The 27,774-nt window shown below is 40.5% G+C and overlaps 1 protein-coding gene across 1 annotated transcript in view; it reads left to right on the top strand.

The window, feature by feature from the left end:
- UPP2 (uridine phosphorylase 2) overlaps positions 1-27,401 on the top strand; it is a 56,667-nt gene extending 29,266 nt beyond the window's left edge. The window contains 7 exon segments of the mRNA XM_064287450.1: positions 2,109-2,226; positions 7,210-7,308; positions 10,308-10,422; positions 14,478-14,684; positions 16,811-16,897; positions 16,900-16,956; positions 27,094-27,401. Coding sequence (XP_064143520.1) covers positions 2,109-2,226; positions 7,210-7,308; positions 10,308-10,422; positions 14,478-14,684; positions 16,811-16,897; positions 16,900-16,956; positions 27,094-27,263 — 853 coding nt within the window. The 3' untranslated portion in view covers positions 27,264-27,401.
- The last annotated feature ends 373 nt before the right edge of the window (positions 27,402-27,774 follow it).

The following is a 27,774-nucleotide window of genomic DNA, read 5'->3' as shown; positions in this document are numbered from 1 at the left end:
CTATAGGGAACATATTAAATGATGCAGGAAGCATCCAAAGATGGAAAGAATACACAGAGTCACCATACCAAAAAGAACTGGTCGATGTTCAACCATTTCAGGAGGTAGCATGTGATCAGTAACATGGTACCGAAGGAAGACGTCCAAGCTACACTGAAAGCACTGGTGAAAAACAAGGTTCCAAGAAACTGACGGAATATCAATCGAGACGTTTCAACAAATGGATGCAGCACTGGAAGTGCTCACTCGTCTATGCCAAGAAATTTGGAAGACATCTACCGGGCCAACTGAATGGAAGAGATCCATATTTATGCCTATTCCCAAGAAAGGTGATCCAACCAAATGTGGAAATTGTCAAACAATATCACTAATATTACACGCAAGCAAAATTTTGCTGAAGATCATTCAAAAATGGCTGCAGCAGTATATCGACAGGGAACTGCCAGAAATTCAGGCTGGATTCAGAAGAGGACGTGGAACCAGGGATACCATTGCTGATGTCAGATGGATCCTGGCTGAAAGCAGAGAACACCAGAAGGATGTTTACCTGTGTTTTATTGACCATGCAAAGGCATTCGACCATGTGGATCAGAACAAATTATGGATAACATTGCGAAGAATGGGAATTCCAGAACAGTTAATTGTACTCATGAGGAAACTTTACATAGATCAAGAAGTAGTTGTTCTGACAGAACAAGGGAATACTGATTGGTTTAAAGTCAGCAAAGGTGTGTGTCAGGGTTGTATTGTTTCACCATACCTATTCAATCTGTATGCTGAGCAAATAATCTGAGAAGCTGGACTCTATGAAGAAGAGCAGGGCATCAGGATTGGAGGGAGACTCATCAACAGCCTGTGTTATGCAGATGACTCAACCTTGCTTGCTGAAAGTGAAGAAGACTTGAAGTACTTACTGATGAAGATCAAAGACCACAATCTTCAGTATGGATTGCACCTCAACATAAAGAAAACAAAAATCCTCATGACTGGATCAATAAGCAACACCACAGTAAACAGAGGAAAGATTGAAGTTGTCAAGGATTACATTTTACTTGGATCCACAATCAATACCCATGGGAAGCAGCAGTCAAGAAATCAAAAGATGCATTGTATAGGGCAAATCTGCTGCAAAAGATCTCTTTAAAGTGTTAAAAAGCAAAGATGTTACCTTGAGGACTAAGGTGTACCTAATCCAAGCCATGGTGTTTTAAATCGCCGCATATGCATGTGAAAGTTGGATGATAAATAAGGAAGATGAAAGAAGAATTGACGGCTTTGAATTGTGGTTTTAGTCAAGAATATTGAATATACTATGGACCACCAAAAAAATGAACCAATCTGTCTTGGAAGAAGTATGACCGGAATGCTCCTTAGAAGCAAGGATGGCAAGACTATGTTTCACATACTTTGGACATGGTATCAGGAGGAATCAGTCCCTGGAGAAGGACATCATGCTTGATAAAGGATCAGCGAAAAAGTGAAAGACGCTTAATGAGATGGATTGACATAGTGGCTGCAACAATGGGCTCAAGCATAACAAGGATTGTGAGGATGGTGCAGGACAGGGCAGTGTTTCATTCTGTTGTACATAGGGTTGCTATGAATTGGAATCGACTCGATGGCACCTAACAACAACAACAATAGAGTGATCAGAGCCCTGGTGGCACAGAGGTTAAGAGCTATGGCCAGCTACGGCTGCTAACCAAAACATCGGCACTTCAAATCCACCAGTTGCCACTTGGAAACTTTATGGAGCAGTTCTACTCTGTCCTGTACGGTCACTATGACTCAGGATCAACTCCACGGCAATGAGTTTGGTTTTTCGTAATAGAATTGTTATGGGATTAATGAGGTAATCTATTCATTGTACACAGTTTTCATGCTACTGTGCAATTTTCATGCTTAGTGCTTTGCTTCACACATAGTATGTACACAGCTAATATTAGCTATTATTGTCATCATTGTTATATCACAAGATCATTTAATCCTAGAGAAAGGTTAGTGACCAGTATTTGGACTAGAGGCAAATTATAGGTATAGACTAACATACTTTCTCTTTTGTGTGCTTTCTCTCCAAATTCCTTTACATTCTCTGACATTTTTTCCAGGAAAAGCTTTGTTCATATTAAAAATCCTTACCTGGATTCTCTGGATGAAGACTTTCTCTATCACTTGGGTTTAAGAACAAAAACACACAACCTATCAGCAATGTTTGGGGATTTAAAGGTAAAAGTATTTCTAACTTCAGGAAAAATGATTGAGTTTCCTCTGCTGATTATTCTTCTTACTTCTCCAACATAAACCTTATACCTTTGGCTAGAGAAATATCCAAGTTCCCAATAGGAACTGAAGCCACACTCAGTCTATGAAACAATTTATAATGTGTACATCATAAACAATCATTTTTACCCCAACAAGATAGAAAAGTTCCCTAACCAAATCTAATAATACAGACATGATTATTTGGCTGCTCTGGTCCCTGGAGATAAATATAATTTTATTGACAATATTCCTGGGTGTTCAGATACATTGGGAATTCATAATGTTTTTATTCAGTTCCATATTTAACATCTAAATTTATAGTGAAACCTCACTAATCCTCAGTTTATTAAATAATAAAATAACTCAAGAAGACAATATTCTTCCACTTCTTGAAAAATAACCATTATCTAATATTTCATGTTATTAAGGATTTTGTTATTTCATTAAAAATTGTTTATATAATATTACTAGGAAAACTGCACTTACATATTATCTATTTATTCTAAATGTATTTTAAAATTATAAATGAGTTCATGTTCATTTAAAATTGGAAAAATATAAAAAAAAGCAAAGTTTTAAAAAAAGCACTCCATAGTCCTGCCACCTAAACATAAACACCATCAATCATTTTTTTCTTCCAATCCTTTTTAATGGATAGATTTTAAAATATTTGTAATTATTTAACTTTGTATACTGCATTTTCCACTTACCTTTATGTCATGAACATTTTCCCATATTATTACATTTTCTTTGAAAAAAATTATTTATGGATGTCAAGTGGCGGTACCATACATTGCATGCATAATCTAGTGCTGACTTTTATGTGGAAGTATTTTCCATTGTAAGCAGCATTCAAATATTTTTGTACATTATTGTGTGAATAATTTTTCACATTTAGGCCTACTTGCTTAGGATGATTCACAGAAATAGTCACAGGAAATGAACATTTTAAAGAACTTTTGGTTTTCAAAGGGCCTGTGCCTATTTATAATCCCATCAATAGAGAATTTCACAGTTCTCATCAGACTTATTCACTTCTTTAGCAATCGTAAGAACAACAAAAAAAAGGTTTTCACATCCACCATCTTGCTAAATCTTCACATTAGCTCTTTTAGATGGACTAGGCAGATGTTAATTTCCTCTATGAAAAAAATAGGTGGAATTCAGAGAGATCGAAGTGTTTACAGTTACATCATACAGAGCTGGACCAAGTTCTTCCAAGTCCTATTTCCCATGTTCCACTGCTCTAGGTGAACTCTTGGAGTCACGGTAACTCAGAATTGTCCATAAATTGTGGGGGCAGGATTGAAGAAAGGGGATGAGGAGGAAGAAGAGGTTAGCTAGAAGAAGGAGAAGTAAAGAAGGTAAAAAAGGAAGAAGGGAGGGGGGAAAGGAAAGAGAAGAAATTTATTTAGGAAGTTCATTAACAGTAGCTGCTAAATTACCCCCTCCCCCTGCCTCTCACGTAGGGAACTAAGCCTGAGGGTGTGGCTGATTTCCTGGCAGCAACGTGACCCACTCCTTTCCCCACTCTCCTCAAGACTGCTGCTTCTTGCCTTTTTGTGGCCTCTTTCTGTCTTTGGAAACCCTGATGGCATAGTGGTTAAGTGCTATAGCTGCTAGCCAAAAGGTTGGCTATTCAAATCCACCAGGCACTCCTTGGAAACTCTATGGGGCAGTTCTAATCTGTCCTATATGGTCACTATGAGTTGGAGTTGACTCAAGGACAGCAGGTTTCTGTCTTTGGCTTCATCTTCTCAATATAACCTCTCTCCCTACTGCTATTTCTGATATTTAGGCTTTGAGAGCCATTGATCAAGGCTGTCTTTGGTATTCATTAACCAGATTTCACCTGAATTCAAATTTTAGGATGGGGCTTCATGCCTCATGATGATTTTCCTAGGACCCTTCTCTGAGATGACTCATTAATTGAAAGACACATCATAATTAATAAACAAAGGCACACATCTAATCAATGAATTAAAAAAGACTTGGAATATGTTTTTGAGACAAAATGTGATCTATTATCTACAATGTTTTCATCTATCCTTTCTACCATTTATGGAGTGCTTTCTGTCCTAGGCACAAATGTGTAGAATATCATTCAATCACCATAGCAATTCAGATAGTTTGTTATAATCTCTAGTTTCTTCTCCAGATGAAGAAATTGAGTCTCAAAGAGATGTAGTGTGTGTGTAAAGTTTAGACCTTAAAGAGCCTAACAATGACTCCTCTTTTTCTTACTGTATTTTTAAAGGTTTTGCTAGATTCTACCACAAAAGCTCAGTGGCTTTAACACAGTGTAAATTTATTTCTCACTCATTAATTAGAAAGCAGGTGTTCCTGATCAATACATAGCCCTCCTCCAAGTGGTGATGCAGAGACCCAGGCTCCTTCCATCTTCTTGCTCTACCACCTTCAATGAGTGGCTCACATAGGTCCTCAAGATGTCAACATCTATCCAGTAGACAGGAGAAGAGGGTATGTAGGATCACCAGTGGGAGATTTCTATGTGTTACGACTGCAAGTGACACCTATCACTTCTGTTCATATTATCCTGGCTGGAACTCAGGCATACGGCCTCATCTAACTAGAAAGAAGGCTGGAAGTAAAGTCGAGTTGTATGCCCAGAAAGAAAGGCAAAGAGTTTTGGCGAACAGCTATCAGTGTCTTCCATACTCACTGGAATGAATCATGCAATTGGAAAATATGGTGGACGATCTTTAGAAGTGAACTATTCATACTTAATGCCCAATACATGTATCTCTTTTACAAGATCACTGCTAGATGCAGGGTTATAAGCATATATAATATATATTTATCTATCTATCTCTAATAGCCACAACACAGCTGGTAAAGGAAAGAGCTGGGATTAAAACTTAGGTGTCTCTGATGAAAAAGTGATGGCTATTTCTTTATTATTATTGTTTAAGAAAGCACTATATTTTGTTATCTTTTATAAGATCACTAACTGGCAGTCTCCAATCTTTCCCTAGACATTTCAAGTAGTATGGGAAATCATTACTTTATAAGCAGTATGTAGCTACACAAAAATGTAATATGCATTTTAAAAAGTGTTTATATACCTTTGTCCACATGCAGAATACGATGAACTGCAGTAGATCCAGGTTAACACAGAATGTCTAAATTAACTCTTTTAAGACACCAGGGATATTTGAAAGTGAGTTTGTTCTAGAAGTCATTGGGCTAAGGCTTTAACATCTTTGTAAAGCCTCTGACTCCTTCCCAGTGCATTTCTCCCTTCTTTGATAAAAGTAGGACAAATGATAAGTTTGTTTGGGACATTAATCACAGTAAGTGACACTTAAAGCCAGTGTTGGTTCATTGTCTTCAGCTGTGTTTTACTTTTTATTAAGGTGGCCAGACTGAAAATCACGTCAGGAGGTGATATTTAGTAAGTCTGATTTAGGAATAAGGCTTCAAGAACTAAGCTGCTCTGTACATATCATCTTTATGTCTCCAGAAACATTCAGAAATTCCCTCTGATTACAACAATATCTATACTTCAAAGAAGAATTCAAACCACAAGCTATTCTAACATCTGTTTCGGTTTTATGGTCAATCTGAATAGTTGTAATTTACGTTCACTAGCACCACAGAATGAGGTTATTTTCAAACTACCGTACATCGGGGGGAAAAAAACTTCCTTGTACTTAGATCTTGGGCCAAATCTCAAACTATATCAATGGAGGAAATGTTTATGAATAATCAATAATTGTTAAAAACCCACCTTAAACCATGGTCTGATCCTCTTTGCTTCCCAGCCTTCATGGCTGACCTCTGTTGCAGTTTCTTACCAACCTTAGTCCCCAACACAGAAACTCCTAAGAAGACACAGAAAAGTCAATAATGAGGGTGGAAGAGAAGCAGAGGGTCTGGATAAAAGGATAATTACATCCTATAATTGAGAATGAATGTGGCAAGGGAATTATTGCTAAATGGAGACAGAATGCATCATGTAATCAGACCACCCAATAGTTATATTATTTATTTTTTGTGAATGGGAGCTCTGACCCTACAATCTTACTTAGGTATTTCCTTAGACAGATTTTTTTTTGTCCTTGCTAGGGACCGTGCCAGGCCAAGCCCTCCTTCTGATCCTCTGTCCAATGCTGCCCACATCAGTCAGGCACCACCAACCGCCTTTGCCTTATGCTAGGACATGAACCAGCTTCTTTTGTACTAAATTCTGTACTACAGCAACAATAAACAAGTTCAAAAGCAGGGCCAGGAAATTTCTACATCTTATACAGTTACTATTCCCTGAACCCTTAGAATGTGCCTGGCTTTGTGCAAGGTTCTTTGCCATATGCAATCCCATTTCATCCTTACAAAACCCTGTGAGGGGTACTGCATTTTTCCTGTTTTGGAGATGATTAAGTGAGGCACACAGATAGATATTAGGTGTGTGACATAGAGCAGGTTACTTAATCAGTGGTAGCACTGGGATTCAAAACCAGGATTACCTAACCTCAAAGGGCAGGCCTTTAGCCACTACATTACCTTACTTCTCTGTTTTGAAGGTTCTTCAGGCTCTGTGCACCTCACTATTTGCCTGAGAGTCTCCAGCGACTTTCTGCCCGTCACCCTTCTGTGGGCTGCGCTGCCCTCCTCAGTCACTGCTATTTGCTGTCACTCATCTTCTCCATTGCTGACCCCTGGTGCTTGCCAACTGGCAACTCGTTCACGCCACTGGGAGACCACTCTGGTCCTCCCTCAGCACTCACCTCTCCCATGCCTAGGGTCGATGCACCCCTTGCAGGCTGTTGCCCAAGCAATGACCATTTTCACTACCACATTTCATTAGATTTAAGTCGCCCTTGGCTGTTAACACTTATCCAATTTCCAAGATGTTAAAATGTGAAAAAAATTAAAATCTTTGCAATTAATGGATGAACGAAAGCATTTGCATTCTTTATGCACAAGGAGCTTGGATATGAGGAAAGTGAAGAAGAAATAAAAGACATCTGTGCTGGAACAGACAGATATTGCGTGTACAAAACCGGTCCTGTGCTCTCTGTCAGCGTAAGTACTAATGGTTGCATTTCAGCAAGTCATCAGCAGGCGAGAGAAAAAGTGTAGATTTCTTCATATAGGAGTTCTTTTTTCCCTCTTGCTCTGCATTATTACACAATTAAACTAAGTGCCCATTATGACATTCATTGCTGGAAAAAGTCCTAGGGGCAGAACATAGCATTCAGCGTCACTTTAGTTTATTAGTTACCACTTAGCTATTCAAGTTAGGGGAAAAAAAACCCTCAAAGTCCACCCCATCTTCACTTTAGTTTGTAACTGATTAACTCACCAGTAATTTTCTCTCTTACACACCTTAACCAACTTGGGAAGCACTGAGTTTTTAGTACACAGGGGCCAATGTTCAGCCTTGCCAACGTGGTGCAACTTAACATTATAATAAACTCACTGAAAAATGTATTTGCATGGAGCCCTTGTGAATTGCTCTCCTGCATTTAGAATATGGGTGTTAACAGCTCTGGACACACAGTGCACCAAGGCAAGATCAGAGTGGAATTATGTGCAATTTCAGGGAACGTGTAGACCATTTCCCAAGTGGACTCAGGTGGGTACACTTAGGAAGGTGTATATGTGTGTATACCCAGTTTTCTTGCTAAGCTCGTTTCTCAGCACAGGGCTGTATTTCTAAGCAATGTCTCTAAGCTCCTCACATATCTGGATGCTGCACAGCTCTCAGAAGGGGCAGGAATTCCCTGGCTAGGAATGTCAGGGGACTGGGAAGAGTCTATTGCAGAGGTGTGGCCGTTCTAAGGATCTGAGTTATGAGTGGTTCCTATGCCAGGGAGTAATCACCATCCTTTGATTTCTCACTAGTATCTGAAAATGGAAGGATGGGGATCATGGCTGGAAGGCTGGGGTAAGGAAGGACAAAATACATCATGCCCATGGAGCAGCTAAGCTCATCTCCCTTTTTTGCAAAGAATGCCCGAAGCCTGCTTTTGGCTCAAATGGGAGAATCGTTTCCTTTATTCATTTGTCCATTTATCAAACTATTACAGAATATCTACATTAGAAGGGAGCTGATTATCTCCTGGTCTTAGAAGACGTTTTCTTACTAACTTTTGCTTGACTTTTATATTATAACTCTTTGTCCTTTTGTGTGCAGTCTAAATGAGTAAAGACAAAAAATAAGGTTCATAAAAATGTAAAGCTACCATGAACAAGCAGGGAAACTTCAGAGGAAGACATAAAAACTGCCACAGGCTGATCTTGCTGTCCTGTAGGGGAAAAAGAGCTGAAAAATGTATCACACCCAGAGGTCAGCCAGGAAGCACCAACGTAAATAATATCAAAACTTATTTTGATTTTGTGATTATCTTTTTCTTTATTTAGTATTTCAAACATTGTATCTGTTTTTTTTTTTTTTAATCTGGTTACCTTATTTATAGTTTATTGATAAAAATTAGCTAATTAGAAAGTGGCATTACTAGGCAGACAGAAGATTTCCAATTGCGGCTCCTTCTTTGAAAATTCCTCATCTCTAGTAGCTGTTGAGTTGTGGGGCGGGGGGGCAAGGGGGCTGACTCTAGTGCAAATAGAAGTACATAAGCCCATTTGTCATTTTTATCACCATGCTGCATAATGAATGATAACCATAAACCCAAGGAATGTCTGATTCAGAAGGAACCTAATGCATCAAATAATAATTCATCCTCTTAATTTACAACTGAAGAAAATAAGACTGGGAGAGTTTACTTGTTAGCAGCAGAACCAGTGCCAAAGCCCCAGACGTGTTAATCTTGGACGCACAAAGATGTAAGTTTGATTCCTGACACTGGGAGGATTATAATGCATTAGGAAGGCAGGGCGTATTCAATGGGAACCAAAACGGGGAACCCGGAGACTTCAGATTTCCTTAGCTTAGTATTTTTGATGGTGAGAAGAAGGGAACTAAGGTGAGAGCATCAAGGTCATGGCTCCATCATTTTCCAGACCTGTTAATGGGAGCATTAGTGGCAGGCATCACATCACTACCACGATGTCCCTGGTGCTTTTCTGCACACAAAGTGAGGGCTGCATTAAAGGAACACATTTGAATCTCTTTTGTTCTGTTAGGATGAAGTAGTCACCAATTCTAGACTTACCTCTGGCTACTACAAATTTTCTAGCATGGAGGATCTTTCTGCAGAGCTATTAGAACGTAGTACAACCATCAGGAGTCAACAGGGGCCTACCTATGGAAAACAGTGCCTACAGCAATTAGTTTTAAATTGCCAGATGACCTATCACAGCTGGCGATGGAAACAGCGATGGTCAACAGAAACTGCTTCTTAGTGCCCCTCCTCAAGCGGTGCCCATTCTACCGGCCATACCTTAGTTACACCTCCGAGTGCTAAATCCTCTGGCCTGTGTTCACCTCTGTTGTGATGACATCGATTCTAGTGTTCTAAATGCTGAGGAAAATCAGGGTTATGGTCACGACCTAACTCCCCCTACACATTCAGAATAACCTCCAAAATGTTAGGCGTGTATGTAACCCATGTTTCTACCCTAGTACCTTTCAGGGCTCACACAGAACTAACAGCAAGGAAAATGAGAGCAATGAAATGGATTTACTACCTCATTTAGTATGGTGGAGAGGACTAGTAGAGGCATGGCAGTCAAGCATAAATTTCCTCAAGATTAAGTCTATCGTGCAAAAAGCTCTTTTTTCAAAGCATCACCCTAAATAGCCCAGTGGAGAGATGAGAAATGGCACTGCCCTGACACACCTGAACACTATGCCATCCTTACTTTCTGCTCTTGATGATAAGGGCTGAACTCAACTGGCAGAGAGATGCTTCTCTCTAAGCCTCACAGATGGACACATCTATCAGCATGTCATGTACGCATCAGTTAGAGATGACTTACATTTCCCTCAGCATTGGCAAAGTCTTAATGATTACGTAAATTTATCTGAAGTCTGTAAACTTGTAATGAAGGAAGAAAATATGTCCTGTGCGTGTGTCAGTTTGTGAGATGTATAATGACTTTCCCTTTTCTCTCCACTGAATGGTATGGGCATTCCCTCCGTTTCTATTATGCTTCATGAGTTCATTAAATTACTTTACCATGCTCGGTGCTGTGATGTTACCATTATCTGAAATGGTACATCAGGGGGAATAGGTGAGATGGATTGATTTCTATCATTAAAACCAAGTGATTTCAGCATACACGGTAGCTGACAAAACCCACCAACATACTCATAAGGAGCTCTACCATATTATCTTTTTTTTTTTTTCTCCAGGGAAACCTGGAGGGAGAAGAGCTATTGCTTATGTTGCCCAGGTGGTATTAGGTATTCACGTTGTTGTTGTTATTGTTAGCTGCTGTCAAGCTGGCCCCTGACTCACAGTGATCCCATGAGCAACGGAACTGACTCTTTGTTATCCATAGGGTTTCCATTGGCTGATTTTCAGAAGTAGATTGCCAGGCCTTTCTTCCTAGTCTTAGCCTGAAAGTTCTGCTGAAACCTTTTCAGCATTCTGCAGTATGCAAGTATTAACTGACAGATGGGCGGTGGTTGTGCTTGAGGTGCACTGGCCAGGAATCAAGCCTGGGCCTCCCGCGTAAAAAAAAAAAAAAAAAAAATTTTTTTTTTTTTTTAAAATTCTACCACTGAGCTACCACTGCCTTCATAGGCATTCATAGGTAGAAAAATGTTAGGAAATATGTTTTGGAGGTGGCTTAGTTATCTAGCACTACTATAACAAATGGCTTTAACAAATAGTAATTTATTTTCTCACAGTTTAGGAGGCTAGAAGTTCAAATTCAGGGTGCCAGCTCTAGGGAAGCACTTTCTTTGTTGGCTCTGGTGGAGGGTCCTTGTCTTTTCAACTACCGTTTCCTTGTTCCTGGGAGAGCTCCATGTTGCTTGTCATCTATCTTCCCCCATCTCTGCTTTCTTAATCTGTTCCTTTTATATTTTGTAAGAGACTGGCTCAAGACACACCTTACACTAATCCTACCTCATTGACATAATATGACAACCCATTCCCAAGTGGGATTATAACCACAGGCCTGAAAAACAGAACCAAAACCTGTGGCAGTGGAGTCGCTTCTGACTCAGCAGCCCTAGAGGATAGAGAAAAACTGCTCCATAGGGTTTCCAAGAAGAGGCTGGTGGATTTGAACTGCCAACCTTTTGGTTAGCAGCCAAGCTCTTAACCATTGTGCTACTAGGGCTCCCCTACAAGCACAGAGGTTAAGGATTTATAGCATGTGTCTTCAGGGGACAAAATTCAATCTATGATAGGAGGTAAGAGTAAGTTTGAGTGAGTAAATTGTGAGGCTTAGGAATTTTATAAGTGACAGAATTGCTTTCATTTAAGAAAAAAAGATTTTCATTGTTTATCAGCAAAATTAGCAGACTGCATAGTTCTCAGGGAAATATCACTTTTAGTTCAAACAAGTGACCATATCCTTTCCTCAGCTGTCTTTTCCTCATCAATACCAGAAACAGACCAGGCTGGGCTTTTAGGCAAGGGCCAGAAGACCCTTTCTAACGTTTTCCCAGATCCTGTCCTCTCCCACTCTTCCTTGGTTGGCCAGCCAGTAAAGGGACCTTGTTTCTGTAGCCACCCTGGGCTGAGGTTTAGCTCAGTTTTTTGGTCTGTATTTTAAGTTTTGAGGAAGCCTTCTCTTTCTTGAGCCTTTTATAAAGGAGCAGATCTTGTTAGGGTCGTCAAACACAATACAGACAGAACATTATAACCGTAAAGGTTTGGTTGACAGAGTAACAGGAGTGAATGGGATTTACAAAAAAGGCTGAAATTTTGGCAGAGAAACAGTCTTAGATTTATACACTTTTGGAGCAAGAAGGGACCTCAGAAACTCTCAAAGAGCCAGAGAGGCAAAGTGATTTGAGCCAAAGTCTCAGAGCCACAGAGTGTCGAGTCAGGCTTCACTAGAATCAGGCACAGCCAAGAAGATTTTGGCCTTTCCACAGCCATGGCACAGAAATAAAGTCTAGTCAAGGCCCTCACATATGGGAGAAAGAAGGACATCTGTGGACATCCAGAGAAAGAAAAAAATCTTAGCAATCAGTGGTAGATCAGGCATCCATCTGGACTGCATTTCATGCAATAGTACTCCAGATAATCGTAGCAGGGAACAATGTAGTGAGGGATCAGACGGGTAACATTGTTACTAAGGTTTGCTTTTAATTCTTGGGTTGTGGGCTACAAAGGTCTATCTCCATAGCCCACACCCATGCAGTGTACCATCATCACTGTGTGGTTGCCGCTTGATATTAGTGAGGATCTAGCATGGACAAGGCACTTGGACCGTCTATTGCCCATGGCCTTGCATTCCAGGTCTTTTGTTCCATGGCACCATGATACATACAGCACACAGGTAATACCTGTATCACAGTGAAGGCTTATGAACGGTGAAAATTAAACCACTGTGTTCATGCAAACACCTTTGTTTTGAAGTTTTGTCTTCATTAACAACTCTTAGCTAATTAGTTAGATGTGTTTGTTTTGTGTTAAGCAGCATTACATTTAGGGATAAAAGAGTTGCAGCTTTTTTCTTTGCTGACATTCCCATTCATTAGATGAACCAACACAGCTTGATGAGGATAGAGTACTTGGTTAAATAATATTTTGGCCTTTGAGAGATTTAACTATGACATAAATTCTCTAATGCAACTACATATTAAGATGGCATGTGAATAATACCATTTTTGATACACACATTTTAACTTCCTTGTCAATCATTTTCCTATTCTAGGGACATTGTGAACAATTTAAGGATCTACTTTTTGACTTGTTTAAAAAGTCTGACCCACCAAGGCTCTATCATCAGAGGTCACTTTGGGTTTCTAGATGGATCTTCTAGAGTGTTCTGTAATTAAGTCTACTTTGATCAATATTGCAATTTATACCACCCAGAAGGATATGCCTATGCTCTATGTAAGGGGTTGACAAACTTTTTCTGTAAAAGGCCAGATAGTAAACATTTTAGGCTTTGCAGGCCATGTAGCTTCTATTGCAACATCTCAAGTCCCCCACTGTAACGTGAAACAGCCACAGATGATATGTAAATGAATGGGTATGGCTGTGTTCCAATAAAACTTTATTTACAAAGATAGACAGTGAGCTGGATTTGGCCCATGGGCCATAGTTTCTACTCTTTGGTATCTTTGTGGAAGCATTCATTCATTCAACAAAATTTCACTGAGTACCAATAATGTGACAGGCACAGTGCTAGACCTGGGAAAATAGCAACAAACAGACATTGTTCATTTCATGCCTTTATAGAGCTTATAGTCTACCAGAGAAATAGATAAACAAATGGTTAATTACAAAACATATGAAGAGGGTTAGGGCAGAGAGAATCTACTGCGCTATTAAGACATATCCCCTTATCCAGGCTGTAAATAGAAATCAGAATGGGTCAAAGGTTGGGTCAAAAGATGGGCCTGGAGAAATGTAATGTAACCATCTGTGTTGCTTTTTAATTTTCCTTTGGTTTTCCCTCTATGGATTCAGGCCTATTAAAGAAAGTGATTTAAGCTGACCCCTGAAGGATGAGTTGGTGTTAGTCAGATGAAAGGGGGTTGGGAAGGATGAGAGAGAAGTCCACGCAGGGAGAAAAACAGCTGGGAGAAAGCGGTTGCCCAAATAAGCCTGAGTCCATGAGCAAGCCAGACTTTGCAGCAATGGAAGGTCAGCCAAGAGGCCTAATTTGCATAATGTCAGGGAGGGGCAGGGAGAGCGGGAATGGATATGATGAGAATCAGGAGGAAGAGAGGATAGATATGCAAAAAAAAAAATTACAGTAATCAAGGAGTTGCAGAGAAGATTAAATATCAAGTAGTCACATCCCTTTATGAAAGCTACTTGCTGACAGGCTCATCTAGTTTATTCCTGACCTAATTTATTCAAATTTGGGCCTGAAGGCCAATACTAATTTGCATGTCCAAGAGTCATGTTTGTCTTGAAATCTAAATCCCATCACATGGTAAATGTGAATCTGGAAAGACAGCAAATGTAAATGCCTATTCAGAATGTTATTATTTAATTGCACTTGGAAAAGAAGATCATTTTCAAGATGAAAATAAGAATTATTATTAGCAACTAGAATTATTGTTGGCGGAATAAGTTACATGCTATGTTTCAAAAGTCAACTCTAAATGGCATGCTTCTGTAATCACTTCGTTTATTCCCACACTGCAGGGATTGCACCAGGGTCTGCTGTCACGGATAGAGCCATAGACTCCTTCTTTAAGCCCCAGTTTGAACAGGCAATCTTGGACAACATCATCACCTGAGGTACTGAATTTGACAAGGACCTGGCTGAGCAGCTATTCAATTGTAGCAAAGAAATCCTCAACTTTCCAACCCTCATTGGACATACAATGTGTACCTATGATTTTTATGAAGGTGAGAATGATTTATAATCTGTGAAAGCAACAGGACACTGCCTGCAAGTCTTTGTTATTCAAATGCGTAACTTATATTAAAAACTCCACTTCAGCAAAATTAATCATTGGGGATTTAAAAAGGAACTGAAACAGCCTTTTCCACTTACTAAACACAGGAACATAAGGATCTAATAAGCAGCAGAGAAACATCCATAATGAATTTATATTGAGAGTGGGTTTAATCCTCCAAGAACAAATTGAATACTAAAATGCAATTAGTGATGTTAGCAAAATCTATCTCTGTTTATGCCTTTAATTTAAATCAGTGACTCTGGAAGAAGGAAAATATGCTAATACTATGTTTCTGCAGTTCAGGGGTACCCCAAAAGGGATCTGGTGCCCAGGAAAGAGTGGGGGCCAGGAAATGGGGAGAAGTGTTAGGGGGAGGAATGCCCAGAGGGATGGGGTAGCCTTGGAATGATCCTTCAACCTCTTGGCCAGGAGTAAAGGATCTTCAAATCAAGTTTAGAGACAAATTAAAGGTGATTGCCAAGTTGCAGCTCTTGCTACAAGGGGTAAGGGACCAAATCTCAAGGACAGACCCTGCTCATTTTGAAAGAAAGAATCTAAACATAGTTGGTTGCCTTTGGAGGTACCAACTTGGTATCACCTTGAAGGGCATTCTGAAAATCTTGTGTTTTCAGTGTAGTTGTGTTTGAGTATTTCCACATGAAAATGATAAGTTACTTTCTTTTATTTTCCCTTCGGATCAAAATTAGGGCACTATATTGAATTTAATTTTGATTGAATTTTAAAAATTAGATAGGTTAAATCATCTATAAATTTTACTTCAAGTTAGTAAAGATGGTATCATCCCATAATTGTTATAAAATAGGAGGGGTGTAGGTCTGTTAAGGTTGAGATCCACTGCCCTAGGTCACTGCTCCATAGTCCGTTCATCTGAAAGTTCACCATGGGTTTAAGCAGAGCTTGCAAATGGCAAGCTGCTGGAGTCAAACTGAGACATGTTTTCTTTGGACAACAATTGTGATTTAACCAACATTTGTACTTTCTGGAGATTTCATAAAAGAATCCAGATTTTTGGCTTCTTCAAATAACATAACATAGCATAAAATATAATGTATGTATGGTAGTCCTGCACACCTGGGGCTGTATCCGCTGGAGGGGAGAGGAGGCTACCCCCTTCAGACTGGGCCGGCCCTTTAATTTCCCTGGCACTCTTTGACATTACCTGAGTGGTGTCTGGGACATCTGAGTTTGCTTCAGCTTAAACAACACTTGCATGAGAGGTGTTGGCAGGCAACCATAAGGAGAAGGGAATTAGGAGAAACAGTCACGGTAGAAGTAGCATGAAAGAGATAAAGGGAGAAAAATCACAGGAAGTCAACAAAGAGAAAACTGTTAAATTTGTGGAGGGTGACAGAATGCTATTAGCCTACCTGCTTCAGTCCAAGCCTTTCTTGGGAGTGGGGTGTGGAGAAAAGGTATGCTCCTAGGTGTGTACAGGTGGAGGAGGAATGATAGACCAGGCTTTTCTCTGCCTTCTTCTCTCCTCATTAGTTGCTACAGGTGAAATTAAGTGATAAATGAACATTGAGAGCAGCTGGGAAAGGGAAAGTGATCACAGAGGAGTGGCATGTATTCTGAGAGGTGTGCGGAAGGGACCAAGGTGGATGGGCTGATTACCTGTCTGTGGCTACTATGTCATGGTGGGCATAGGGAGCTGCTGTGTCCAAACCACTACCCTCATCCTCAAGTAGCCTATGAGCATCACTGAGGTCTGAAGGCCCTTCTTCTCCCCAGCACCTCTCCCTCAGCAATTCCCCCCAGTCATTGAAGCAACCTGAGATAACCCTCAAAGGGCAGAGCCCTCAGTGATGCCCTAGGCCACAGTGCCCTGGGTCAGCCACTCTGTGGTCACTTTTTCCAGAGCTGGGGCCCTCAGTGCCATGGAGACACTTCCCTCCACACAAGATTCTTGCGCTGGCACAGCCTTGCTCCATGGTCCTCTGACTGGAAGATTCAGATGGTTGTGTTTACCTCCCTGGGGAGCAGGCCTGTCAGTGAAGCCACTGCCATCTTGGATGGATATCAAGTCATTCAATGTCTTCCATTCTCTTTCAGGCCAGGGTTGATTAGATAGAGTGTTGTGCTGTTTTTCCAGAGGAAAAAAGTTAGATTACTTGAAGGGAGCATATAAAGCCAGTGTCAGGAAATTGAAATGGAATCTACAGTGTTTGCAGCCATGTGTGGACTTTGTGGTCTAAAAGGTAATCTTTCCATGAATGCTTGGGGTCAAGTTCTCCTCTTTTGCATAGGTTTTTTTCACTCTTTAGGAGAAGAAAAAGGGCTCCAGCTATATATTACTTTGGGTTGAATGCTTGCCTTATGGTTGCTTGTGTTCATAATATGCATTGTCTCAGAATGTCTTGTGAGTTGGCAGGACATTACTCCCATTACGCAAATGAGGAAACCCAGCCTCCAGGGTCAAGTGGTTGGCCACGGTCACTAGCTAGTGGGTTATGCAACCAGGACTTGGCAGCAAGTTTAGTTTTCTTCATCCTGGTAGTGGCTGCCATTTTCTACTAAAATTGAATTTATTGAGGCAGGATGCAAATAAAATATTCCTAAAATAATCCATCAAAAACATCAGAGCAGTAGTGTGTTTTTAAAGTTAACTTACATGCAGTTTTACTTTTCTTCTCATTTTGAAAAATTTCAAAAATACGGAAGATGAGAGAATAATATACCTATATAACCTTCACCTACATTCAACAATTTTTAATATTTTGCCACCTTTGTGCTTGCTCTCTCACCAAACTCACACACACACGCACACACACACACTTTTTAAAATGAATAAAATGAATTGCAGGCATGCTCATACCTTAGTTCTAAGGACCTCAGCAGCGTCTCCTAAGAAGGACATTCTCCTAAAGACCACAATACCATTATCACACCTAAGCAAAGCTAAGAGAAGCAAAAATAACGTCATAACATCACCTAATACCCATTCCATATTTAAATTTCCCCAATTTTCCAAAAAATGTCTTTTTAACTATAAAACTTATCCAATATCCAAGCAACTTCATACATTGTACTACATGGTTGTTACAACTCTGTACTGTTGTTATCTAGAATAGTCTCCGCACCTTTCTTTTTTTTCCCACATGACATTCATTGCCTTTTTTTTTTTGGAAGAGTTGAGCCCTTTATCTGCAGGTTGCCCCACTTTCTGTATTTCTCCGATAATTTTTTCATTCTGCTGTTGAACATGTTGCTCTATACCACGTGGTTCCTGTAAACTGGAGGAGGAGTTACAGGGTCTGGGCTGTGCTTTAACAGGCTCGCTCTGGCTGCTGAGTTGAGGAGATCCTGACAAGCTCAAGGGAGAGGAGTTAGGTGGCTATTACAGTAGTCTAGGTGAGAGATGATGAATCAGGGTGACAGCAGTGGAAGTAGCCAGATTCTGGGTAACTTTAATGGCAAGCCCGTAGGATTTGCTGACAGTGTGATGTGAATGGTGAGAGAGACAGAGTGTCAGGAATGACTTCCCGGTTTTCATCCTCAACAACTAGAAGGACGGCATTACCATAATTGCGATAGAGAAAAGTCGATGCGGATTTGGAGGTAGAGAAAAAAAAAAAACCAGTGCCGTCGAGTCAATTCTGACTCATAGCGACCCTATAGGACAGAGTAGAACTGCCCCATAGAGTTTCCAAGGAGCACCTGGCAGTAGAAATCCAAATAAGGAGCCCTGGCGGCCCGACGGTTAAGCTCTAGGCCGCTAACTGAAAGGTTAGTGTTCAAGCCCACCCAGCAGCTCCATGGGAGAAAGACCTGGTGATGTGCTCCTGCAAAGACTGCAGCTTGGAAAACTTCATAGGGCGGTTCTACTCTGTCACATGGGCTCACTATGAGCCAAAAATGGACTCAACGGCATCTAACGACGACAACAGCAGGCAACAAATTGGAGGCCAAGTAAGAAGCTGGATTTATGAATCTGAAGTTTAGGCAAAAGTCTTGGACTGGAGAAGTTGAAAGAGTGTTTTAAAATAATCAAAAAACCCTTTGCCGTCAAGTCGATTCCAACTCATAGCGACCCTACAGGACAGAGTAGAACTGCCCCATAGGGCTTGTTTCCAAGAAGCAGTGGGTAGATTCGAAATGCTGACCTTTTAGTTAGCAGCCAAGCTCTTAACCACTGCACCACCAGAGTTCCCCCACAGGCATATAGGTGGCATTTGAAGCCATGCAACTGATAAGATCACAAAGAGGGTAAGTGTAGACACAGGCAAGACGAGGTCCCTGCATCCAAGTCAATTGGCATAATAAAATCCATTAACAAAACATTCTGCATTCCACTTTGAAGAGTGGCATCTGGGGTCTTAAACGCTAGCAAGCAGCCATCTAAGATGCATCAATTGGTCTCAACCTACCTGGATCAAAGGAGAATGAAGAACACCAAGGACACAAGGTGATTACGAGCCCAAGAGACAGAAAGGGCCACATGAACCAGCGACTACATCTTCCTGAGACCAGAAGAACTAGATGGTGCCTGGCTACAACCGATGACTGCCCTGACAGGGAACACGACAGAGAGCCCCTGAGGAAGCAGGAGAGCAGTGGGATAAAAAAAAAAAAAAATTGACCCCAAATTCTCATAAGACCAGACTTAATGGTCTGACTGAGACTGGAAGGACTCCAGTGGTCATGGCCCCCAGACATTCTGTTGGCCCAGGACAGGAACTATTCCCGAAGCCAGCTCTTCAGACATGGGTTGGACTGGACAATGAATTGGAGAGGTATGCTGGTGAGGAGTGAGCTTCTTGGATCAGGTGGACACTTGAGACTATGCTGGCATCTCCTGCCTGGAGGGGAGATGAGAGGGTGGAGGGGGTTAGAAGCTGGCAAAAAGGACACGAAAAGAGAGAGTGGAGGGAGAGAGCGGGCTGTCTCATTAGGGGGAGAGTAAGTGGGAGTGTGTAGCAAGGTGTATATGGATTTTTGTGTGAGAGACTGACTTGATTTGTAAACTTTCACTTAAAGCACAATAAAAATTATTTAAAAAAGAAGAAGAAGAAGAAGAAGAGGTCCCTGGTTAAAAGTTTAAAGTTTGGGGAGGTGAGCGAGTCCTGGCAAAGGAGTCTTGAGGGGTGGCCGGTGCAGCTGGCAGCATACCAGGAGAGTACAGGGGCCTGAAGTCCAAAGGAGCAATTTCAAGGAAGAAGCAAAGAATTACAGCACAATAATGCTTCTTTCTATCACAAGTGCAGTTAGAATTCCAACGCTGGTCCTTATAGGCAGTCAATTTTAATATACACAGCTACAAACAAAAAGGTACATAGTAAATGTCTAAAAGTACATTTTAGAAAAAAGCTATCGGTTATGACTCATAAGAAGAGATGAACTGTAGGGCCGCTGTCCTTAATCACTTCCATCTCTCAGAGGAGATTACATGCAACCCTTCATACCGTATAGGTGAAGAGCAGCCAAGACATTTTTGCCCTCTTTATAAGGTCACTGTTAATGTCCCCATTCAGATACTCAATAATACCTGTTTTCTTCTCCATAAATTAGTAACAGCAGGAGCAACAGCTACGTACAGCTAGACACTGGCTGAGAAGCAGTCCAATCAACACACAGCCTGCAGGGACACCTGGATTCAGGTATTGCTGCTTTAGGAAATGCCTCCTCACATTTTTTTAAATTACAAAAACAAGTGATTCCTTGACTCATGCCTCCATTTGGTAGCCCATTTAAAAAAAAAAAAAAAAAATTTATTTTTTTTTTACTTAGACATGGAGTCCCTGGGTGGTGCAAACAGTTAGTACACCTGGCTGCTAACCAAGTTTGGTGGTTTGAATCCACTCAGAGGTGCATCGGAAGAAAGCCCTGGCAGTCTATTTTAAAAAAATCCTCAGCCATTGAAAACCCTATGGAGTGAGTCTGACACACATGAGGCTGCCACGAGTTGAGGTAGACCAGATGGCAACTGGACCGGTTCAGTTCAACACAAAACTCTTAATTACAGGATGTGCCGCGCTGCTGTAAGTTTTATCATGCCCATCAATTTTTACTTAAGAGGTGCTGACTGCCATTCAGGGAGAGCCATTCAGGGAGAGCTCTGTGCTTGTGAACCCTGGACCCAAGTCTGCCTCTTCTAAGGATGGTGCAGACACAAACTTTGCAGAAGCTATTCTCTTATGAGTGTGTTGCTCTACTTGCTGAAATCTTCGCGACCTCGCTGTCTGTGTCGCCTGCATGTAACCCTGCTGGATGCTTTCCTCTCCTACCTGTCTGTGGTTCTGACCCCTGCTGTGTCCTCCTTTTCTGCCATTGCTGCAGCTGCTGGTAGCTGGCTTCAGCCTGCCAAGAGCTCTTTTCCAGGCTGCTGCTCCTGCTGCTTTTTCACTGGGCTGACCCCCTCTGGGCTGCCAACACTCACACTTACAGTTGCATCTGTAACTCTGTAATTCTGTGTTCTTGGGATTATTTCTTTCTGAATTTCTTCATGATGGTGGTGGCTCTTTATTTCCCTCAGGAACTACTGTTTTAAAAGATAGATTCCTGCTACAGTGCCTGCTGGAGGATCAGCCACCAAGGTAACAAAAACCCCTTTCCTAGGATACTAAGGTGTTTCCAGGCCACATCACCACTTCATAACATCCTTCCCCCACAGTGGGGAAGCTTGCAAGCTGGCACTAGGCACCTTTTGATTGTAACCCACTTATAGCCCACTCTGTGTGAGCCTGAAAAGCTCACTTTGGGCAAGGGCTAAGAGTGAATTCACAAGCAGCTGTTGAAATATAGAGGGATATAGGGAGGATAAACCAATGGTAAGCAACATTGGAAAATAGGTTTCATCTGGCACCAGGAACTCAAAGATCACCGGCAGCCATTGGCCTCCCGGGTGGTGGCCCACCTCACCCTCTTTCTCCAGCAGCTTTCTCTAACAGCCTTTTCTGTCCCTTTAATACTACCAGATGACTGGATATTCAATGTAGATTCATACTAAAATGATGATGGCTCATGGTTTCAGCTTAGATATAACAACCTCTTATTATTTTAAGAGCTACTAGAGATCCATTGTCCTAACTCAAAGGAGTCATGAGTTAGGACCTATGTAGAGACAGATCTTTCTCCATCCACCTGGCACAAGGAGGTCTTGGGTCTATGTGGATTACTACTTTTTATCTTTATAGTTAATATCAGGTTCTGCCACTGTGTATTAATTAGGGGTTAATTTAATTGGAGTATATTAATATGGAATTATACATATTAAACAATAAATAATGCCAGCCAAGCATTTTTATTCTTTTTGATTTGTATTTTAGAATCTTCAGTTTGCCCATGTTCACTGTGATACATGGAATGGCATGAGTTCTCAGTCATTCCACTGACACTGGAGCTCCCAGGTGATCTGGCCCAGTCCACTCCTTGGTCCTTATCTCCTGCCACCCCTCACCCCCATTGCCTACTAGGCTCCAAAATTGGCTTATTTTGATTTCTGTAACATGCCAAGCATGTTCCTGTCTTAGGACGTTGCTCTGGCTATTACCTCTCCCTGAGTTTCCAATCCTTACTTTCCATGACTGGCTACTTCAGGCCATTCAGATCTCAGCATAAATCTCATCTATTCAGAGAAGCAGTGCACGACTACTTAAGCTAAACTCACTCACTTACAGTCATGTTATTCCACTTTACTTCTCAGCATTACATTTACTACATAGCTTTTTTAAAAACATATTAATTTATGTATTAATTTATGAACAAGTAATTCCCAACTTACAATGGGGTTCCGCTCCTATGACTTTGTTGTGACATAAGTCCAGTACGTCATTTTTTTTTTTTTTTAGTTTTTGTTATTGCTGCTTTATTATCTTTAGAAATCTGATCTTTAGTTGTCTTTGGGGCTTGGAAATATTGTACATAAACTTACAGATACGATGACTTCAGCAAATTATGTGATGCAGCAGTGTGTACTACATATTACTAATGATAAGACGTGTAAAAATCCAAAACAAAATGGATGATCAGAAGTACAGTTCGTTGTAAATTGATGCATCGTAAATTGGGGACTGCTGGTATATTAATGCATGAAGGTATGTATTTGTCATTTCTCTTCCTTAAAATATACCTATTTCTACTTTACATTTATTGGCCAACCACACCCTCCCCCCACGAGGCATTTTCATAAGTGCTGCTATGCCAATGTTTTTTACATGTTGCTGGAAAAAAATTCAGCACAGTGTGCTTACGAAAATACCTCGCAGGAGTAGAAGGCGCACATTACTTACGTAAAAAACATGGTAAGCTCCGTGAGAGCAAGGGCCTTGTCATTTTCATTGCATATTTCTAACACTTAGAATAATGCCTGTTACAGGATCATTCAATAAATATTTGCTGGATGAGAATCAATGAACAAATGAGTGAAAAGTATGGCTACTGTACTCTCCTTTGCCATCGGAAATGGCAAACTCAATTGGATCCTTCATTCCCCAGCCATATTGATGGTTTGGAACTGTCTAAAAGACTTAGGAAGAGGTAAAGCCTTAAACTTGAGCCTCACTTAGCCCTAAGGTCCATGCAGATTGTTTCTCTGCTGTATCTGCAGCCCCTGGGCCTTGAGAGCCCTATGGATATGTGAAGGCAGACAAACTCCCTGTAATGAGGCCACCAACACCCATTAGTCACTGTTGCTATCCTGAGCTCCTTAGCCTAGAAAAAAGTAGTGGGAATCCAATGTTGCTTTAACCACATTATTTTATATCCATAGGCTGAACCTTCAGAGTAATACAGTCTCACTGTATAATGCTCAATAAATGCTTTCATCTATCATTTTATATTACGCATATATCTGTCCCTTTTTTAAAGCAAAATCTACTTCAACTAAAACCCTAACATTGTGATTAAAGATGGTAATCCTTTTGCACTGCGAGGTTGCAATAAGTATGTTCAATTTGTAGCCAGTTTTCAAAGACATTGCTGGCTTTTGACATGCACTTGTTTGCATGCTGGTATACAAAACTTACTACCCATCTCAGATTAGGCTTTGCTGAAACCTGCTCTATGTCTTTAGTTGTTTATGGTCCTAATGGTGGTTTTTCTTTAAAGTAAGGGAAGAATTCAGTCTTCATAATATTACTTTATTACAGTTCAGTGAAAGGGAGCAGAATGTTGACTTTAATTCCATTTTTATATTTTTCTGCTGGTGCCAGCACTAAAGGATACTGGGCTCTGGGAACTGCGCAGTGATCATGGATAAACTCAAAAGATATTACAACAGGATTAAAGATTTCTGTTCAGTCTGGAGCTGAAACATTTCTTGACCCTAAAATGAAAGTCAGAATTTTGATAAATTACGTAAAAATGTGAGGCAACTAATCCCCTCTCTCTTCATCCTCACAAGAGAAAAAGAAATTATGGCTCAGAGAGGTTAAGTAACTTTCCCAAGTTCTCACAGCTAATAAATAGCTGAGCTGGAATTTGAACACAACTCTGAATCAAGACCCCTTTGGACTGGTCTGTGCTGCTTCTTCCCAGCAGCCTCACCGTGGGTTCATAGTCTCTTGACAGAGCCTGCACCATTGAAATGTCGATGCTGATTTTTCTACTTTAAAATTGTGAACAGGCACATGGTAAAAATTTTTTATATATTTGTTGATATGAGTCTCACACTCTTACCGATACGGTGAAAAAAAGGTGAGATTGTGCACTGCAAATTACTAAGTAAGCACAAGTAAGCCTGCATATCTTGCTTATTGGGTAATCCGTCCCTGACTAGATCTGAGATCTCCAGTCTCCTGTGAAAAGCCATCCCAGCTCTGACTTCATCAGATTCTCGAAGCGGCCATAAAAGATAGCTCAGAGTTCCTGGTGCAATTCAAGGGGTATACGGTTCCATGTTCAGGCTTCTGTGTTCCCATTATATCCCAGGTTGAGGTCAGTTTGCTGGCAACCTCCTTAGTGACAGCTATGCCGCTAAGTGTCCTTCCACAGGAGCCACCTTCCCTGCTTGCTGGAGGATTATGGTAGCAAAACTGTCAGGCTTAATTTCAACAAATTGTTTTGGGTAATTAGTCCCTTTTAATTGCTCATGGAAATAGTAATTTTAGGTGACAAGATTATTGTATACTGCTGGTTAATGGGTTCTCCAGGGTCAAGAAAACACCACTGAGATTGCTAGGACCTGTTCTTTTCCATCTTTGGCATCACCCTTGAAATCACCAGAGAAGACATCTAGGAAAGTCAGTTCCTGCGCTGTGAAAAAGAAGTACAGAGCACTGGTTTCCTTTTAGCTTTCTGCCAAGTGAAGGATTAGAGCCGGACTTTCAACTTTTCCCTGCTACTGCCAGCCCGTGTCAGGCTCCACAGACTTGCTGATCTTTAACTTGACAAGCTGGAGGAAGTTTCCAGTTCTCCCATTTGCTTGTTTACCTTTTCAGCCAAGCTGCTTTATAATCGAGTGGATTTTAAATAAATAGGGTCCCAGCTGATGAAATATTAGACACAGCTCAAGGTGAATATTTTTGTTGCTTTTCACTTCACTGAACAAAAGGGTCAGTTTGACCCATAGGTCAAGGCTGGTTTGCCTAATGGTTCACTGTGTGCCGGCTCAGGGGAGGAGTGGATGGAAGGTGGAGAGCTTGTCTCAGCAGTTAAGGAAGCTGGGAATTGATTGGCTCTTTACTAGCTTTATTTTATTTTTTTTAGCTTTGTCACACTGCATCATTTATTTGACCTCACTGAATCCTCATTTAATCATCTGTCAAAAGGTGATAAAAATAATATCCAGTTCATTTCTTAGTTGTAAGGATCAAATGATGTAAATGCCTGACATATAGCAAAAACTAAAACAAACTCCCCAAAAAATAGCATCTATTTTAATTACAGGACATTTCTCCTTCCCAAATCCAGGTCTTCTGAAGGAGTCTGAAGTACTAGAAAGGTTAAAAAAAAAAAAAAAAAAAAAAACTACACTCACATCCAACTCCATCTCCATGCCCTCAAAGCTTGTTAACAGAGACACATTTTATCCCAGAGGCACTGAATTCTTTTTTATAAATGCTGCATTTGAAGACAGAGATTATTACAACTACTAGCAATTCAAAGTGGTTAACATTGATTTCAACGTGCACAACCACAAGACTTGAAATCACAGATTTGACAGGAAATTGACAATCAAGAATTTGCATAGAGTCCATTTCTTCTCTCTGGCTCTTCCTAAAGTAACAAAACCAAAGACATTGTCCTCATGGTGACTTTTCAAAAAAAAAAAAAAAAAAAAGTTTCCATGTTTTTTTTAAATGTATTTTTGTTCTTTTTTTTAAACAAAAAAAATTTCCCTAGTTCTACAGGGACAATAGAACTATAGTCCTATAGTTATTTATAATGAAATTCTATCCCCATTTTTTAGAGATTAAATGCTAATAAATTTGTTCTTCCATGGAGCTGATTCTTGTGTTTAAGTACTTCGTTTTATATTTTTCTTCAGGAATTTCATGAGGGTCAACACTCACTCACCTTTACTGTCATTTCCCGAGGTCAGCTTTCTGTAGCTCTTCTGTGTTTACTTCACTCTTCAAACATACAGGTTTCTGCAAGGGCTGCAGCAGATGAATTCAAATATCTCACCAAGGAGTAAAAATGGCACCTCAGGAATAATGACAAGAACACCAGTTATATCCTCAAGTAAGAAGAGCCTTCTCTAAGAACTGGACGTATCTTAGAAACTTAGAGTTTGTGCCTCTTGGCTGCCAAAGATCTCTCCTTGTTCTTATCCTGGACCTGTTGTTTTCCTGAGCCTTCAGTTAACCAGTTATCAGGAAGGGGAAAAAGGAGGAGTGTAATAATAATTACCTGCCACCCATCTGTCAGTTTGTCATACTGCGGTGGTTTGTGCATTGCTATGATGCTGGAAGCTATGCTACTGGTATTTCAAATAATAGCAGAGTCACCCCTGGTGGACAGGTTTCAGCAGAGCTTCCAGACTAAGACTAGGAAGAAGGCCTAGCAATCTACTTCCAAAAATATAGTGTTAGAAGATGAGGCCCCCAGGTTGGAAGACAACAATGGCTTCAAGCATGCCAACAATCATGAAGATGGCACAGGATTGGGCAACATTTCATTATGTTGTACGTAGGATTGCCATGGGTTGAAGCTGATTGGCCAGCACCTAACAATGACAATAATAATTACAGTTAACTTTTGCCAGATGAAGTATTTTGGTGGGTTTCCACAGAAATATGAATTACATGGAAGACTAGAGAGTCCAGCAGTTGCATTTACATCACAGGGAGAACAAAATAAAGTACATGTGCTGGGGATATTGTTGTGTTTGGCTCATATTTCTTTATAGAATATAAACCTATTCATTTCAGTAATCATGTTTCTTGCTGTTCTAGTTGCTGTGGTCTGTGTGACACTTCTTGATAGACTTGAATGTGACCAGATCAACTTGCCCCATGAGGTTCTGGTAGAGTACCAGCAACGACCTCAGCTCCTGATCTCCAACTTCATCAAACAAAGGCTTGGAATCTGTAGGACACCCCTCCCCTCCCCTGTAAGTCTGTAGTTCGAGTTATAAAGTTGAAGTCATATATTATTTGTGGCATTTTCATATAGTTCTCATCCATATACTAAAATCATAATGGAGTGATTTTATGAAATCCCTTTTTCTTGAAAAGATGAATTTATTGTAGCAGGTTTCAAATTCACGTTAAATTAAATTCAAATTTTGAGAACAAGTTAACTAAATCAGCTTAATAATTAAATTTAAAAAAAACCCTGGATGGTGACATTTGGAGTTTCATATGCAGCATTAATTAAGCTCACATTAAAATAGACCAGCCATTTGTAGATACTGTTACCAGTCACTCTGTTTCTAAAACCAATCCAGAAATTCATGTTAGAACGTTGTCAGGCACTTCTAGGTGTTGGACAAGTGACAGAAATTGATCACCCACATTCAAAATATTTACAGAAAAAATGTCAGGGTAATGCAGATCTATATGGAAAAGTTCCCCTTCGAGAAATGTGACCAGACTTCTTTTTTCCCCTGCACGATTTCAGGGCACCTCAGAACA

This window comes from Loxodonta africana, chromosome 6 (genome assembly GCF_030014295.1).
Source record: "Loxodonta africana isolate mLoxAfr1 chromosome 6, mLoxAfr1.hap2, whole genome shotgun sequence".
In the NCBI taxonomy this organism is placed as follows: domain Eukaryota; kingdom Metazoa; phylum Chordata; class Mammalia; order Proboscidea; family Elephantidae; genus Loxodonta; species Loxodonta africana.
This window is presented reverse-complemented; position numbering and strand designations above follow the sequence as displayed.